At 46.5% G+C, this 16,899-nt stretch overlaps 1 protein-coding gene and 1 long non-coding RNA gene across 3 annotated transcripts in view; one reads left to right on the forward strand and one right to left on the reverse strand.

Moving 5' to 3' along the window:
* Positions 1 to 16,899, forward strand: part of LOC119240763 (uncharacterized) — a 140,475-nt gene that overhangs the window by 14,732 nt on the left and 108,844 nt on the right. The gene's annotated exons all lie outside the window — the stretch shown is intronic.
* On the reverse strand, positions 290 to 6,101 carry THY1 (Thy-1 cell surface antigen). Its single transcript, XM_037505447.2, has 4 exons — positions 6,011 to 6,101; positions 3,341 to 3,401; positions 2,540 to 2,875; positions 290 to 2,014 (listed from the first exon to the last, which is right to left on the reverse strand). The coding sequence occupies exons 2-4, from the start codon at positions 3,375 to 3,377 to the stop codon at positions 1,902 to 1,904; spliced, it is 486 nt and encodes a 161-aa protein (XP_037361344.1). The 5' UTR covers positions 3,378 to 3,401; positions 6,011 to 6,101; the 3' UTR covers positions 290 to 1,901.

Below are 16,899 nucleotides of genomic sequence, written 5' to 3' on the forward strand. Positions count from 1 at the left end.
GCGTGAATTTAAATCCCGGGCCTTTAAGCAAATGCTCAGAAATAATCACCCCAGCCAGCAATAAATACCAAATGAGTCAGCCTCCTCCCCCAAATTCCCTGGCAAAGCAGGGAAGGCTGGCTTGGGGCTACTTCACTCTGCCAGCAATGGAAGCCCAGAACCACTCTGGGATCCTGTTCTAGGCCCCAATGCCAAGCTTGTCCACGTTGTACTCACTGATTTTTAGGGGATGGGCATCAGGGACCTCACCCTACCTTCCAGTCCTTTACGTCCAGTCCTTTATATAGTCACTGGATTTGAGAAGAAATGCTTGCACTCTGGCTCCTGGGTTCTCTCCGTGCTGTCTGACATTTTTATTTTGAACTGGAGGGAGTTCAGAGGCCCCCCACCCCTCTATAGCAGGTGCAAGCTGAGGGGGTATTTCTGAGAACAGCCAGATCTAAGAAAAAGCAGATTCCTATACCTCAGGGCTTATTAGCATATTCAGGAGCAAGGGCCTGTGGCTCTCCCCATACGATGGAGGTGAGTCAGCAGAGATGGACCACTCATTTATTTGGGCAAACATGTCTGTGTCAGAGTCATTCTGAGCCCAGCATGCAGTGGCACACCCTAGGGGGCAGACAGGGCTGAGGGAGGTGGGGGAGAGGGAGATGTGGCAGGTCGGACCTCCTGGATTCCCTGCTAAGGGAGGGAGACAGGCCTGGGGACAGAGACGGAGGAGCAAAGCAGAGACATACAGAAAGACAGATACCAGAGGCTGATTTTATTGTGCAGTTTTCTTTTTCCTTGATGAGATGCCATAAGCTGTGTGGCACTACACGCGGTCACGGGATGGGGCAGAGCCGCTGGGTGGGGAGCTGGGTATTGGGAAAAGCCATCTCCCGAGGCAGGCCCCACAACATGTCTTACTCTGTGGCCTGCCCCCGGACCCCCAGGTCCTTGAGAAGGCAGGTCTGTGGGGTAGAGGACCTCTACCCTCTGAGGGCTCAGGCACCAGCTGTTTGGGGCTGGCAGGGAAGGGTCTCTCCTCAAAACACTTTGGCCAAACTCTGAGACTCTGGGGCTCCACCCAGCCTGACTTACTGCCTCCAGTGAGTTCCCAAGGCTCTTAGAAGCTCTGGACAGCCTGGGTGGGGTGGGAGCTTGTCTTCCTCTGCCCTCTTCTCAACTGCTGGTTGAGCTAGTGCTGCACAGTAGGCTCCCGTGTTCAGCTTCCTCTGATAGGGAGGGGTGCTGACCCCCACTTCTAGCCCCTCTCCAGTCTTCCATTAGCACTAGACTCTGTGTTTTCACTGGACTGGGCCCCTGGCCCAAGGCCCCCAGGGGACTCCTGCAGTGGTAAGGGGACAGACAGCTTTTGGCTGGGGCTGAGAATGATCCAGAGACGCTTAGTTCCCTCCTCACACGGTGGCCACAAATGCTTCATGGGACCCTTACATCTGGGTCTTCAGCACCATCCCGCCTGCTGAGGGATGTGCTGTGCCCAAACACCTCCACCCCTCTCTTCATCTAGGTCTCTCCTTTATCTGGCCCGAGTGGGCAAGGATGACCCCCAGGACTGGTACCCCTTCACTGTACTATCCCTCCCATGCCCTCACTCTCCATCAGGTCCCTGACCCTGGAGTTTTCACAAACTCCCAAAGAAAGGAAGGATAACCCTTAAATAAACCACATAGAAGCAGCTCTGGAACAGAGTACAAAAAGACAGCCAGTGGCGTGCGGAGAAGGTGTGAGGTGGCGGTGGGTTGGCTGTGGGGGAGTGGTGGATAATGGCATGCAATGCAGGGCCCCCATGTCTCCCAGGGGTGTGAAGGATTGAAGGAGGGGATCAACTGACTCAGAGAAGTAGGATCTCTGGACTGAGCCGTGTGGCTTCCTGTGTCCTCCATGGGCCCAGCCCGTCACAGGGAGATGAAATCCATGGCATGCAGAAGGGGCAAGGAGAGCAGGAGCAGCAGCAGCCACGAGGTGTTCTGGGCCAGCAGGCTTACGCCCTTACACTTGACCAGTTTGTCTGAGGAGAGAGAACGGAGGTAGAGTAAGAATGAAGAGGGACCAGGACTCAGGCAGGCATAGGCCCAGAGCAAGGGGGCATTTCCCCTGGGGAGTCTGGTGCCATGATGTCTTAGCTGGAACCTGATCCAATAAAACCAACCATCACCCTCATTTACAGGTGGCTGAGCCCTTGAACAAACACCTATGACATCTTTACTAAGCATCAGCATGAGAAAACTGGGCGAGGCAGCTAGTGCCATGCTTGTCTTCTGGGGTGGGGGCGGTGAGGAGAGTTGGGGACACCAAGTGCTTTGCCCACCCTCATGGTGCATCATGCTCTACCTCTCTGCCCATCAGTTGTCCCCTTAGCTCTTCCCTGAGAAGAGGCAGTGGTTCCCAGGGCACCCAGCTACAGCCGGGGGAAGGGGAGAGGGAGTATGGTGTGAGGGGCCCAGTCCAAGGGTCTGCCTGATGCTCTGTTTAGCTTGTTCCTCCCCAGCCTGCCTCTCCCAGCCCACGGGGCCTTGTTGGGGGCTGGCCTTACCTCTGTACACTGAGACACTCCTGTTGGAGATGCTGAGAGGCTGGCCAGGGAGGTGGAGTTCGCATGTGTAGACCCCCTCATCCTTGTTGGTGAAGCCATTCAAGTAGAGGACCTTGATGTTGTGCTGGCTGGTGAAGTTAGTTCGGGAGCGGTATGCATGCTCGGGCACCCCAATTGTGCCAAAGAGCACGTGCTTCTTTGTCTCCCGGGTCATGCTGAACTCGTATAGGATGGGCAAGGTGGTTGCATTTTCATGGCGGCAGTCCAGACGAAGGCTTTGGTTCACCAGGCAGGCCGTCAGGCTGGTCACCTTCTGCCCACAGGCCACCTGCAAAACTGGCACCAGCCATGCCCCCTCCAAGTTGGGGGTCTTGCAGGAAAGGGGAATTCCCACCGACATTACCACTAGAAAAGGGCCTGGCCAGGGAGAGCACCAGGGCCGGCCCTCTGAGCTCCTCTCCCCACCCCAGAGTTCCCCAAGAGTCAGTTCAACTTCAGCAGGCCCCAACCTCCCTCCCCGTCTGCTCTCATCCTGGGTCCCACCAAGTGTTCCAGGGCAGGGGATCCTCGGGAGTTGATGCAGGTTCTGGATTCTATTGAAGATTCCAATTCAGTTGTATGGGGCAGGCTTAGTGAAATGTTCCTAAAACCCACCTCAGGCAGGCAGAAGACCCACCACATGGATTAGCTGATTTAGGGATGAGGGAGGATCCTGTGCCTCCACTGTCTCCACCCTCTGAAGTTGTAAGGGAGAAGCTAGCCAGGGTGTCTGGAATCCCAGCCCTGCCCCTTGCCCAGTACCTGTGAGCAGAAGAACGATGCCAATGGTGGGGTTCATGGTGTCCAGTGCTCAGTCCAGGATCTAGGGTAGGAACAGGGTTTACAAATCAGCCAAGAGATGGGCCACATGTGCCCACACTTATTGCCAGAGCTAGGGCCCCTGGTGGAAATGCCATAATGGCATGGTGGGGATCCAAGCCCCTGTCTTTACCCTTCATCCCTTTTTTCCCCCTTACTTTTTGACCACCTTTATCCAATTTGCCCATCCTCCACCTCTGGCAACCACTAATCTGTTCTCTATGAGTTCAGTTTGTTTTCTAGATGCCACACATAAGTGAGATTATATAGTATTTTCTTTCTCTGAATTATTTCACTTAACATAATGCTCTCAAATTTTAGCCACATTGTTGCAAATGGCAGGATTTCCTTTTTTATTGCTGAATAATATTCCACTACAAATACAGTCACATGTTACTTGATGACTTTTTGGCAGGGGACTAAAATGTTGGTCCCAATAGTCTATACCATATGGCCAATGTGGGTGGTAGGCTGTGCCATCTAGGTTTATGTAAGTACGCTCTCTGATGTTCATACATGTCAAAACCATCTAATGGTTTTGAATGTTTCATTGCTGTTAAGGAACATCACTGGGGTGTATCACACACATACACACACCTCAAATCTACTTCACTCATTTAGCCATCGATGGACATTTAGGTTGTTTCCATGTCTTGCTATTGCAAACAGTCCCTACTTCTCAGTGAATATGACACCACCACTTGGTTCTTACCCCCTTAGGGAAAGCAAGAGGAAGGGAGAACACACTTTATGGCATGTATCTGTGCTTGGCGACTGAACACTTTCTAGTCTTGTGACTTTGAATCAGTGATTTTTTCTTTACCCTTTCCTCTTCCCTTCAGGAAGGGAGGGAATTCTGTTTTTCTAATTGTGGTAAACTAAACATAACACAAGATTTACAATCAACCATTTTTAAGTGTACAGTTCTGCAGTGTAAAGCATAGTTACCTTGTGCAAACCATCGCCAGCACTCTCTTTTTCTTATAGAACTAAAATTCTGTCCTGAGAACTAAAACTGGGAACTAAAACTCCCTATTCAGAGACTTCCTGTTTTTGTTTTTTTGTTGTTGTTCAGAAGAAAACTTGCCCCAAACAATTCTTGGCATATCACAGAGACCCCCAAGATATTGAGGGAATGAATGAGTCTCTGAGCTCTAAATACCCATAAGGTTGCAGTGGGGATTAAGGAAAAAGCCACCTGATACTGTGGTTACTCCCTCTTCTTAGGTGACTCTGTGTGTGGTGGGGGGTGATGTCTAGTATGCGTGTGACTGAGGGATTTAGTTGGCACACAGCTAAGGGTGTTCCTGGATGTTTGTGATAGGAAGTGATAGTGATCTCCAATTTCATATGCTCTGTTTGCACAGGAACCAAGGATGCTTCCTCTGTTCCGGGACTTGGAGTTTTCCGGCCCAGCATCAGTAGTCTCCTATCTAGGCAATGTATTTTGCCTTTTTTGGTGGTGGTTTTTTTTAGCCTCTGCTGGTCCAACATGATGGCGAGGCAACATGGAGCAGGTCCCCTAGCCTGTCCTGGCCAGTGTTGCTTGCCAGGGAGAGGCCGCTGGAGGGGTGTGTACCCAAGTGTGTCCAGGATCCCCAGCACTTAGCACTGCGGCAGGGTGAGACTGGAGCCCTTGGGAGCCTGAGGCTACAGTCACATCTCCTCTGTCCCTAGCTGAGAGGTACTGGGAGGTGCTGTTGGGGGAAGAAGTGGTGTCATGTGGCTTTGATTCCCAGACAGATGCTGAGTTATGGAGGAGGGTGCCAGGTTGTGGAAACGGCAGCTGTAGCTCCAAAGGGAAGAAATGGGGCTGAGGCTAGAGAGGGAGGTAGAGGCCAGGGGAGGGGGCGGGAAAGCAGCTGGGCAGGCGAGTCTGTCTGGGTTTCCACTACCTTGGGTCTCCTTCCTGCGCCCAGAACCCAGAGAAGCTTTGCCCTTCCTCCCTTTCCTGCAGCCGTTAGCGAGCCCCACCCTTATTCAATTTCCATATTTCAATCTTAGTCCTGCCCCGTTGAGGTCCCCTTCCCCCTCTCCCATCCTTTTCCAGTTCTCCCCTCCCCCGTCTGCCCGCCTAGTTCCCAGTCCCCGCCCGCGGCACTGCGGTTTCCCTCTCCGAGGGCGCACGGCTGCCAGCCGCGCGAGGTCGCAGGCCAGAGTGATTCCTGCAGCCTGCTGCCCTCCCTTCTCTCGGGTCCCCGCCACCCCCCACCATTTCACCGCTCCGCTTTTGCTAGCTGGGTTTGGGGGTGGCTGTAGGCAGAGAACATAACCCATGGCTGTCCTTGGTGCCCTTCCCCCTGGTTCCCCACCAGCACTCCGGCCCAGACAACGGTCCTCCAGCGGGCGAAAGTGGGGGAGCGCCTCACCCAAAAAGCTAGGATCAGCGTTGCCCTTGGCTTGCAGCACTTGCATCTGACTCCCGCCCTTGCCTGGGAAGCAGACCCCTCCCCACTGCGCGGCCCAGTCCGGATCTTTCCCAGGACGCCCCCACCATTGCCCTTGGGATGGGAGGGCTTGCAAGGGCGCCGAGGGCTGTCCCTGCGCCCGAGTCTCACCCGAGGGCTGTCCCTGCGCCCGAGTCTCACCCCGACTCCAGCACCCAGCACCCACCTGGACTCCGGTCCTCTCTGGTTGCAGCTTCCTTCGGATGACTGCCGCCTCCAGATGCTGCATCCAGCCTGGTGCCCGCAGTTTTCACCAGGGGTTGGGGGGGGCGGGGGGAAGAAGAGTGGGGAGGGGCCCAGGGGCTCAGCCAATCAGAGGCTCAGGGGGGAGCTCGGCAAGGAGCGCAGAGGGAGCAGGCGGCGGTTGGTATTGGTTTGGGAGAGTGGCCCGCTGCCCCCCCAAGGGGAACCTCACCCAGTAGCTGGCACGTGAGGCCTGGGACTGAGAGTTCAGACCCCTGGGATGAGGGTGGGGCAGCTCAGGGAACACTAACCTCCTCCCTGAGCCCAGCTGTGATTGCTTGGGTTTAAGACTTTAACCCTTTCTTTTGACCTAGTCATCTGAAGTCAGTGGGGAGACCAAGGAGTAGAGGACAGAGGCAGCCACTGCCCCCTTGGAGTATCCAGGCTTCCTTGCTTCCTCTTCAGCTGGAGCCCAGCTCCCCCGGAGCCTTCAGTGAGAGGGTTTGGAGTTGGCGTATTCCAGGCTTTCTCCAAAGGAAGGTGGTGGGGTGTTTTTCCTTGTTGGAGTTGTCCTTCAACCGCGAAGCAGCTGGGCGCGCCTCTTTGTCTACCATAGAACACCCAGACCTTCAGGAGTTTCTGCTTTGGGGCCCTCAGCTCCTGGGCTGGCACACCTCTGCAGGGCAGACTACTGGAGGGTTCTATTTCATGTACCCTTTCTGCTCACCCCCCCCACCCCAGTCCCTCAGTACTGTCTGGTCCCCTGATCTTCAGGCCAGGGAAAGGAGTGCTGCCCTCTACCAAGCACTGTGCTGGGCATAGTACCATGTCTGCTGGGCTTGGCCATCCCACACCCCATCCCATTCAGGAGCTGCCCAGTTGGCCTGGGGGTGGAACCCCAAGTCCTCAGTGCTTAGCCACTCCAGTGCTCTGTCCCAGCCCAGTGGGAGGGAAAATTTTGGAACCATGGGATTGGGGAGGAGATGGGAATAACTAGAAGGGAATAGCAGAGACTAAGCATTTAGTCCCCTGGGTACCTGTCCTGGCCCCATCAATTTGATGTCATCAGAACCCCATGGTCTTTTTTTTTTTTTTTTTTTTTTTTGAGTTGACAACATTCAGTTGATCTCTTTATTAGAAGACATTCTTTTTTTAATTTAAAAATAAATATTTTATTTTATATAATTCTTACATCTTTTTTCATCTTTGCACAAAGTATGCATTTTCATTTTGGTTATATTCCCCCCATATAATTGCACCTCCTTCCTTATTTTGACTCTAGTCCTTCCTTTCCCAGTGTCCCCCCCCTGCCCCCCCACCCCCTTGTAGTGTGTCTCTGGTTTATAGTTGCTTGTTGATTTTGATTTTTACTTTGTATTGATTAGTCTTTTTCCTGGTCTCTTATTTAGGTTTTCTAAATTCCTGCTATGAGTGAGACCATCTGGTATTTTTCTTTTTCTTTCTGACTTATTTCGCTGAGCATGATCCCTTCTAGCTCCATCCATGTTGCTGCAAACTGCATGTATTTATCTTTTTTGATTGCTGAGTAATATTCCATTGTATATATGTACCATGTTGTCTTGATCCAGTCATCTAGTTTTGCGCATTTGGGTTGTTTCCAAAGCTTAGCTATTGTAAACAGTGCTGCTATAAACATAAGGATGCAGGTGCCCTTTGGAATTACTGTTTCTGTGTCCTTTGGGTAAATACCTAGGAGTGGAATTGCTGGATCATATGGAAGCTCTATGTTTAGTAGGTCAAGAAATCTCCACACAGCTCTCCATAGTGGTTGGACCAGTTTGCACTCCCACCAGCAGTGCAGGAGAGTTCCTTTTTCTCCACAACCTCGCCAACATTTGTTGTTGCTAGTTTTTTTAATATGTGCCATTCTCACTGGTGTGAGATGGTATCTCATGGTAGTTTTGATTTGCATTTCCCTGATTACAAGTGATGTTGAACATTTTTTCATATGCCTGTTGGCCATTTGCATTTCTTCTTCAGAGAAGTTTCTTTTTAGCTCTTCTGCCCATTTTTTGACTGGGTTATTTTCTTTGTTTTTGTTGAGTCTCATCAGCTCTTTGCAGATTTTTGTGATCAGTCCTTTATCATTAGAGTTGTGTGCAAAAATGTTCTCCCAGTCAGTGGGAGAACCCCATGGTCTTTTAAAGTCAGTGCTGAGGACGTGTCTCTTCTACCCACAGGTGAGGTGAATGTTTTGTTTTTTTTTTTTTTTTTAAATAATAAATTTTATTGTTATATTCCCCATACAATTGCAGCCCCCCCATTCTGACCCCAATCCCTCCCCTCCCGCCCCCGCCCCCCTAAAAGTGTCTCTGGTTCATAGTTTTTTGTTGATTTTGATTTTCATTTTCTTAAAGTTATTCATTTTCCTGGTCCCTTATTTAAGTTTTCTAGATTCCTGCTATGAGTGAGACCATCCGGTATTTTTCTTTTTCTTTTTGGCTTATTTCGCTGAGCATGATCCCTTCCAGCGCCATCCATGTTGCTGCAAATTGCATGTGTTTATCTTTTTTGAATGCTGAGTAATATTCCATGGTATATATGTACCACATCTTCTTGATCCAGTCATCTATTTTTGGGCATTTGGGTTGTTTCCAAAGCTTAGCTATTGTAAACAGTGCTGCTGTAAACATAGGGGTGCAGGTGCTCTTTGGAATTGATGTTTCTGTGTCTTTTGGGTAAATACCTAGGGGAGTGGAATTGCTGGATCATATGGAAGTTCTATGTTTAGTAGGTCCAGAAATCTCCACACAGCTTTCCATAGTGGTTGGACCAGTTTGCACTCCCACCAACAGTGCAGAAGAGTTCCTTTTTCTCCACACCCTCGCCAACATTTGTTGTTGCTAGTTTTTTTAATATGTGCCATTCTCACTGGTGTAAGATGGTATCTCATGGTAGTTTTGATTTGCATTTCCCTGATGACAAGTGATGTTGAACATTTTTTCATATGCCTGTTGGCCATTTGCATTTCCTCTTCAGAGAAGTTTCTTTTTAGCTCTTCTGCCCATTTTTTGACTGGATTATTTTCTTTGTTGTTGTTGAGTCTCCTCAGCTCTTTGCAGATTTTTGTGATCAGTCCTTTATCATTAGTGTTGGATGCAAAAATGTTCTCCCAGTTGGTGGGATTTCTCTTTGTTTTTGTTATTGTCTCTTTTGCTGTGCAGAAGCTCTTTAATTTGATGTAGTCCCAGCTGTTCATCTTTGCCTTCACTATCACTGCTTTGGGTGATGTGTCTGTAAAGATGTCTTTGATGTGCATATCCCGTAGTGTTTCGCCTATATTTCCTTCTATGTATTTTATAGTTTCAGGTCTTATGTCTAGTTCTTTAATCTATTTTGAGTTGGTTTTTGTGTATGGTGTGAGGTAGTAGTCAAGCTTCATTCTTTTGCATGTAGTGACCCAGTTTTCCCAGCACCATTTATTGAACAAACTTTCTTTGCTCCATTGCATATTCTTTGCTCCTTTGTCAAATATTAGCTGACCATAAATCTGTGGGTTTATTTCTGGATTTTCTATTCAATTCCATTGGTCTGCGTGTCTGTTCTTGTTCCAATACCATGCAGTTTTGATGATTATGGCTTTGTAGTATAGTTTGAAGTCTGGGAGTGTGATGCCTCCATTCCCTTCTTTTTTTTTCAGGAGAGCTTTGGCTATTCGGGGTTTTTGTGATTCCATATGAATTTCATCAATAATTGTTCTATTTCTTTGAATAATGACATTGAAATTTTGATTGGAATAGCATTGAATCTGTATATTGCTTTTGGAAGGATGGCCATTTTAATAATGTTTATTCTTCTAATCCATGAGCAGGGATGTCTTTCCATTTCTTTGTGTCTTCTTCTATTTCTTTTAACAGTGTTTTATAGTTTTCTTTGTATAGGTCCTTTACCTCTTTTGTTAGATTTATTCCCAAATATTTGATTTTTTTTGTTTCAATAACAAAAGGGATGGTTTTTTTGATTTCTTCTTCTTCAGATTTATTGTTTGTGTATAGGAAGGCTACTGACTTTTGCGTGTTGATTTTGTATCCTGCCACTTTACTGAACTGACTGATGAGTTGAATTATTTCTGTGGAGTTTTTGGGGTTCTCTATGTATATTATCATATCATCTGCAAATAGTGATAGTTTGACTTCTTCTTTTCCTATTTGGATTCCTTGCATGTCTTTCTCTTGTCTTATTGCTCTGGCTAGGACTTCCAGTATTATATTGAAAAGCAGTGGTGAGAGTGGGCATCCTTGTCTTGTTCCAGATCTTAATGGAATTGCTTTCAGCTTTTCACCATTGAGAATTATACTGGCTGTTGGCTTGTCATAGATGGCCTTTATGATGTTGAGGTATGTTCCTTGTATCGCAAGAATTTCAAGGGCTTTTATCATGAATGGGTGTTGCACTTTGTCGAAAGCTTTCTCAGCATCTATTGATATTATCATATGGTTTTTATATTTCTTTGTTGATGTGTTGGATAACGTTGATTGATTTTCGGATGTTAAACCATCCTTGTGTCCCTGGAATGAATCCTACTTGGTCGTGGTGAATTATCTTATGGATACATTGTTGGATTCTGATAGCTAAAATTTTATTGAGGATTTTTGCATCAGTGTTCATTAGGGAGATTGGCCTGTAGTTTTCCTTTTTTGTGTTGTCCTTGTTCGGTTTTGGTATTAGTGTAATGTTGGCTTCATAGAACGTGTTTGGTATTGTCCCTTCCTTCTCAATTTTTTGGAAGAGTTTGTGAAGGATAGGCACTAATTCGTCTCTGAATGTTTGGTAGAATTCATTTGTAAATCCATCAGGTCCTGGGCTTTTGTTTTTGGGGAGGTTTTTGATTACCATTTCAATTTTGCTGCTTGTAATTGGTCTGTTTAGGTGTTCTATTTCTTCTTTATCTAGCTTTGGGTGATTGTAGAGTTGTAGGAATTTGTCCATCTCCTCTAGATTGTTAAACTTGTTTCCATATAACTGTTCATAGTAGTTACTGATTATTCTTTTGATTTCTGCTGTGTCCGTTGTGATTTCTCCTCTTTCATTGATGATCCTGTTTATTTGTGCTTTCTCCCTTTTTTCCTTTGTGAGCCTGGCTAGGGGTTTGTCTATTTTATTGTTTTTCAAAGAACCAGCTCTTGGTTCATTGATCTTTTGGATTGTTTTTTTAGTTTCAATTTCATTTATTTCTGCTTTGGTTTTATTATTTCTTTTCTTCTACTGGTTTTGGGTTTTTTTTGTTGTTCTTTTTCTAGATCTTTGAGCTTCGAGATTAGGTTGTTTCTTTGAGTTCTTTCTTGTTTCTTGATGTGAGCTTCTATTGCTATATATTTTCCTCTTATTACTGCTTTTGCTGCATCCCATACATTTAGGATATTGGTGTCCTCCTTGTTCAATTCAAAAAATTTTTTAATTTCTTCTTTGATCTCCTCATTAGTCCAGTGGTCTTCCAGTAGTGTGGTTTTTAATCTCCATGAGGTAGGAAAGTTCCTTGCCTTCTTTTTATGGTTTATTTCTAGTTTGATGCCTTCATGGTCAGAAAAGATGGTTGATATGATTTCAATCTTGGTGTATCTGTTGATGTTTGTCTTGTGCCCCAGTATGTGATCGATCCTGGAGAATGATCCGTGTGCGCTTGAGAAAAATGTGTACTCCGTTTTTTTGGGGTTTAGTGTTCTATAGATGTCTGTTAAGCCCAATTGCTCTAGGTCCTTATTTAGAGCTTGGTTTCTTTACTTATTTTTGTCTTGTTGATCTATCCATTGTTGATAGTGGTGTGTTGAAGTCTCCCACTACATATGTGTTTTCTCTGATGTCTGTTTTCAGAGAGGACAACAGTTGTCTGATATATTTTGGTGCTCCTTCGTTTGGTGAGTATATGTTAATGAGTGTTATTTCTTCTTGAAGTATTGTCCCCTTGATCATAATGTAGTGACCATTGGGGTCTCTTTTTATCTTTTTGAGTTTGAAATCTGTTTTATCTGATATAAGTATAGCTGTTCCTGCTTTCTTTTTTGGTCCATTTGCTTGTAGGATTGTTTTCCATCCTTTAACTTTGAGCCTATTTTTATCTTTTGTAGCTAAATGTGTTTCCTGGAGACAGCAAAAGGTTGGATTTTGTTTCTTAATCCAGGCTGCAACTCTGTGTCTTTTTATTGAAGAGTTTAGTCCATTTACATTTAGAGTTAATATTGATATGTTAACATCTGTATTTGCCATTGTGTTTGTCTTTCCTTTGATTTTATTTATTTATTCTTTTAATAACCTTTTTTTTTTTTTGGCCTTCTTTCATTGTTATTCATCCCTCTGAGGTTCTGGCTTTAGGACTCCTTGTAGTATTTTTTGGAGTGGGGTTTAGTTGTAATGAAATTCCGGAGTTTCTGTTTGTCTGAGAAGGTCCATATTCTTTCTTCAAAGAGGAAGGAGAGCTTTGCGGGATAGAGTATTCTTGGTTGGCATCTGTTTTCTTGGAGTCTGTTGACTGTGTCTCTCCACTCTCTCCTTGCCCGTAGTGTTTCTTCGGAGAAGTCTGATGTCAGCCTGATTGGCTTTCCTTTGAATGTTATCTGTTTCTTCCCTCTTGCCAGCTTCATTATTTTTTCCTTGTCCTGGATTCTTGGGAGCTTTACTATTATGTGTCTTGCTGTATTTTTCCTTTCGTCGTGGAAGTTTGGTGTTCTTCTTGCTTCTTGTATATCAATTTTCAGCTCCTTCTTCACATTTGGGAAGTTCTCTTCAATTATCTCTTTGAAAATTTTCTCTGTTCCTACTTCTCTCTCCTCTCCTTCTGGTATTCCTATAACTCTTATATTTCCTTTCCTCATGGAGTCAGATAGTTCCCGTAGTCTTTCTTCGTTCTTTTTCCTTCGTACTTCTCTTTCCTTTTCTGTTTTGGTTCTTTTTATTTCTGTGTCTTCAAGAGAACTTATTCGTTCTTCCATTTCATCTATTCTGCTTTCATTGCTTTTCCCAGAATTCTTTAGTTCTTCCATTAATTCTTTGATCTCCTGCATTTCTTTTACTTCCCTCTTTAGGGACTCAATTTCATTCTTCTGATCGTTGATTATTTTTCCCTTATCATTGTTTTCCTTTATGACTTCTGTCAGTTTTTTAATCACGGCAATTTTAAATTCTCTTTCTGGAAGGCTCAGATGTTCTTCCAAGTTACTGTCGTTGCAATCTGGGGCCTGGTTTTCTTTTTGTGGTGTGCTTTTTCCCTGGGGAGTAGCTAGGTTGCGTGTGGTTCTTCTCCTCCCTACTGTCTGTTTTCTAATTTGCCGTATGCGTTGGGACACTGTGTAGTTGGGACTGGCCGGCATCTTGGGTGAGCTTCTCTGCTCCCCTCTGGTTCCTCCAGGAGTCATCTGTCAGTTTCAAGCAGATTTTACTGGAGAAAGGTCCCTGTTCTAAAATGCTGATGTGGGGACACACTCCCCTGTGCGCCTGGTCTGCCTCGGCGGTGGGTTCCTGCTCCCCCTCTGGGCTTGGACTGCAGGCCAGAGGGGGTCTGGCGTGGGCGAACTTCCCCCGCTCATGAGGTGAATGTTTTGAACAAAGGTTTGCTTGATTGATCTGCATTCTTGTGGCCTCTTTGTGAATTCTGGCTGGGACTTCCTGTGGGCTGGCCTCCCTGCTGTCATCTGCCTGCCCATTCTCCTATTTCTTCATCGAAGTCAGCCCTGGCACCTTTTCTGCAGTTTCCATTACTGTCTTGTCACTGTTGGAAGCCACCCCTGGGCTGGCAAGTGGAAGATTCACCCTCCTCTCTCTGCCTTGGAGATTAGGTGGCCTCCCTACACTGAAGTGAGGAACTTTCTTTTTTTTTTTAAAGATTTTATTTTTATTTATTTATACAAGCACTGGATACAGTCAGAAGCGCGGGAGGGTGAGAGAATTCACCAGAGCCAGAGCGGGGAGCAGAGCAGGCAGAAGGACCGAAGTACACTGCTGAGGGGAGCAGCGGGCGGCAGGAGAGGTCTGCGCTCCATGTGGGACCCTCCTCTGGTGGCCGGGGAGCAGCCGGGGATAGAACCGGTGCTGCAGAGGCTGCGGGCAGCTTCGCAACCCAGCGCTCACCCGCTGCGCCACCGGGGAGGCCCGAAGTGAGGAACTTTCTAAGTGGACCGAGACCCAAGAGTGGTCGAGTCCAGGACCATTCATTCTGGTAAACAACAGAAGCTTCTGAGCACTTAGGAAAAATGTAGCTGCTGCTGTCCACCTGGGATCTCCCTGCTCTAGCAGTTGAGCTGCCTGAGTCAGCACTTTTCACAGTGCCCTCCCCGCTTCCCCTCCCCAGGGCCTGGGACTGTTTGGTCAGACCATCCCTTTTCATACACCAGGTAACCTGGCTTCTCAATGTCCATAGGGTAATTTTTAAGGCTCTGATGTCCTGGCTGCTGACTTCTGCCATCTCTTCATTGTTCCCATTTATCTCCTGCTGCGTTTCAGCCATGCTGGCTCCTCCTAGTCTCTCCATGCAGTGTGCTCCTTCCTGCCAAATGGCTTCTGATTCTCAGCTCAGGGATCTTTCCTTTCAGAACATTTGCTTGTCTTCAGTCCTAACCCTTCTTCTCCTTCACTCTCTCTTCTTTCTGTCACATACTTAGGCACACAGAAAGGGATGGAGATGATTCTTCTTTTTTTTTTTTTGCAGTCCATGGGGTTTCCAGAGGGTTCTTAGTTAAGAACAGAGGATACCTGAACTCTGGGAGAGATCCTAGAGCCTTTGCTTCCCCCTCAGTCTCTGTGTGCAGCTGCATGGAAAGCATCACTGTGCTATTTTATAAGGTTAAAAGGACCTGGCCTACTTTCTGGGTCCCCAAGCACCTTACCTCAGGAAGGGAGGGACGTGTGGACTCTGGAGCGTGCGGCACTGGAGTGTCTGTTAAAACAAGGTCTCTGGCTGGATGGAGGTAGTGGCTCAAATGAGCCGATGTGGGGCCTGAGCTGGAACATGGGGTGACTAGGGGGAGATTTAAAAATTCCCATTTACTGATGGGACCAATCAGAGTGCTGACAGCAGGAAGGGTTTCGAGGAATCCACGTAAGCAAGATTTCTTGACAGATTGGCTGCCCTGTTGGTGCCTTGGATCTTTCTCCTCCTATCATCTCCACTTGCTCGAAAGAAACTCTAAATGCATATTCCTATGGGACAACAAGCTGGTCATGCTTCAGAATCACTCATTTCACCTTGTGGTTTTAAGAGAACCACAGAGGTGGCAGAAGCTAGCCATCATTTTAGAGCTGGAAACTGAGGCCTAAGGAGGGTAATGAGTTGTCAAAGGACTGGCTGCATCCCAGATCTGTCTCCATGTGTAGTGCTCTCCACTGCCCCCAGAGTGGATCTTCAGATTACTTCAAGGCAGTCTGCGCCAATCCATGGGGAAATAAGACAAGGACCACATGGGAGATTCTGAACATAGCTGTCAGATGGCTACCCTGCTCTGACCACCTCTTCACTTGGAAGAATTGCGTGGGGCAAGGTATGGAGAAAGGGCAGGAGCTTCCTTTACTCTCCAGGTGTATCAGTCTCCTCAAATCGCCATGTGTTCACCAACCTGGATGCTGTGCTCCTGATTTTTATGGAGATGTCATTACTTAGGCATGATTGATTAGATCATGGGCAATAGAAATCAATCTCCAGCCTCTTTCCCTCCCCTGGAGGTCAGGGGGTAGGACTGGAAGGTGTAACCCTCTAATCACATGGCTGGTTTCCCTGACACCCAGCCCACATCCTTAGGTACTTCCAAAGTCACTTCATTCATGGAACAAAAGCCGCCTTTATCTCTCTCAACACTTAAGAAATTCCAAGGATTTGGGGACCTGTGAAACAGATCTGTGGATGATGACGAAATATACATGAGGAATCACAATAATGTACCATTATAAGGACAGTTGGTTGGCTAGTTGAAATTATCAACAGAAGCTGATATGTGGGAAAATAAAGTTGTTACTATTAAAAACAAGACAACAGACTCCAAAATGGGGTCACTTAGACTAAGTCCTATGTCCCTAAGCAAGACTTAATTACATGTTTGGCCTCCCCCGCAATGGAATTTTAGGCCAATCAGCAGCCACCTGTGAGCACTGGGGAGATCGTCTGCCTGATAGGCCTCTATCATCCTCTAAAGGAAAGTGGGCTTGCTACAACAACTTCACCACATGCTAGTATAACATTCTTGCTGTTTTTAAACATCTTTCATTTTGTTCAGCTCTATAGAATTGTCCTATCTGCTAGGTTGGAGGATACCCAATGCATGAATCATTGAGTAAAACCAATAAAATCTTTAAAATTTACTCAATTAAACTTTGTTTTTTATTTTAATAAGCGCCCCTCCCAATTTTATCAGCTACCAAAACTTCACACACTATTGGCTCTCATTTTGGGCTTATTGAGACCTTATGCCATGTATCTACCTGCCCTTACTTGGGAAGGTCTATGCTTTCGGTCTAAGGCTATACCTTTCTGCCTTTGTGACATTGTGGTGGTAGATGGTCTGTGAGTTTTTAATGTCCTTACTTGGCAAACAAAATTGGTAACCTTTCATCTGTCCTTAAACTTCTTTGGAAATGTGACTAATCTAAGAAATTCAAAACTCTTGGTATCACTGTTCTATACTCTGCTGCTTCTCCTGTTTTCTAATTGAGGTGAGCTCTGAGAGTGAGGTCACTCCCTAAAAAACTGCATGTTTGTTTGGAGAGCATGACAAAATATAAAACTTACCTCAGAATGGGGGCAGAGAGCAAGAGGAGAAAGCACCAGTGGTGCTTTCAGAGATATAGTTTCAACATTTATTTTTAAAACTTTATTCATGGATGTTTAATCAAATAAAAGACATTATTGTCATAGGCACAAGAGCAGAGACT

The sequence above is a fragment of the Talpa occidentalis genome, unplaced genomic scaffold (assembly GCF_014898055.3).
Source record: "Talpa occidentalis isolate TD23 unplaced genomic scaffold, MPIMG_talOcc4v2.1 talOcc4.12, whole genome shotgun sequence".
In the NCBI taxonomy this organism is placed as follows: Eukaryota; Metazoa; Chordata; class Mammalia; order Eulipotyphla; family Talpidae; genus Talpa; species Talpa occidentalis.

Excerpts from the sequence above, each read along its gene's own strand:
- THY1 (XM_037505447.2), bottom strand. The coding sequence starts at position 3,377 with ATGAACCCCACCATTGGCATCGTTCTTCTGCTCACAG. Across the intron at positions 2,876-3,340 it reads CATCGTTCTTCTGCTCACAG|TTTTGCAGGTGGCCTGTGGG; the intron begins GTACTGGGCAAG and ends GGCTGGTGCCAG. Across the intron at positions 2,015-2,539 it reads GAGTGTCTCAGTGTACAGAG|ACAAACTGGTCAAGTGTAAG; the intron begins GTAAGGCCAGCC and ends CTCTCTCCTCAG.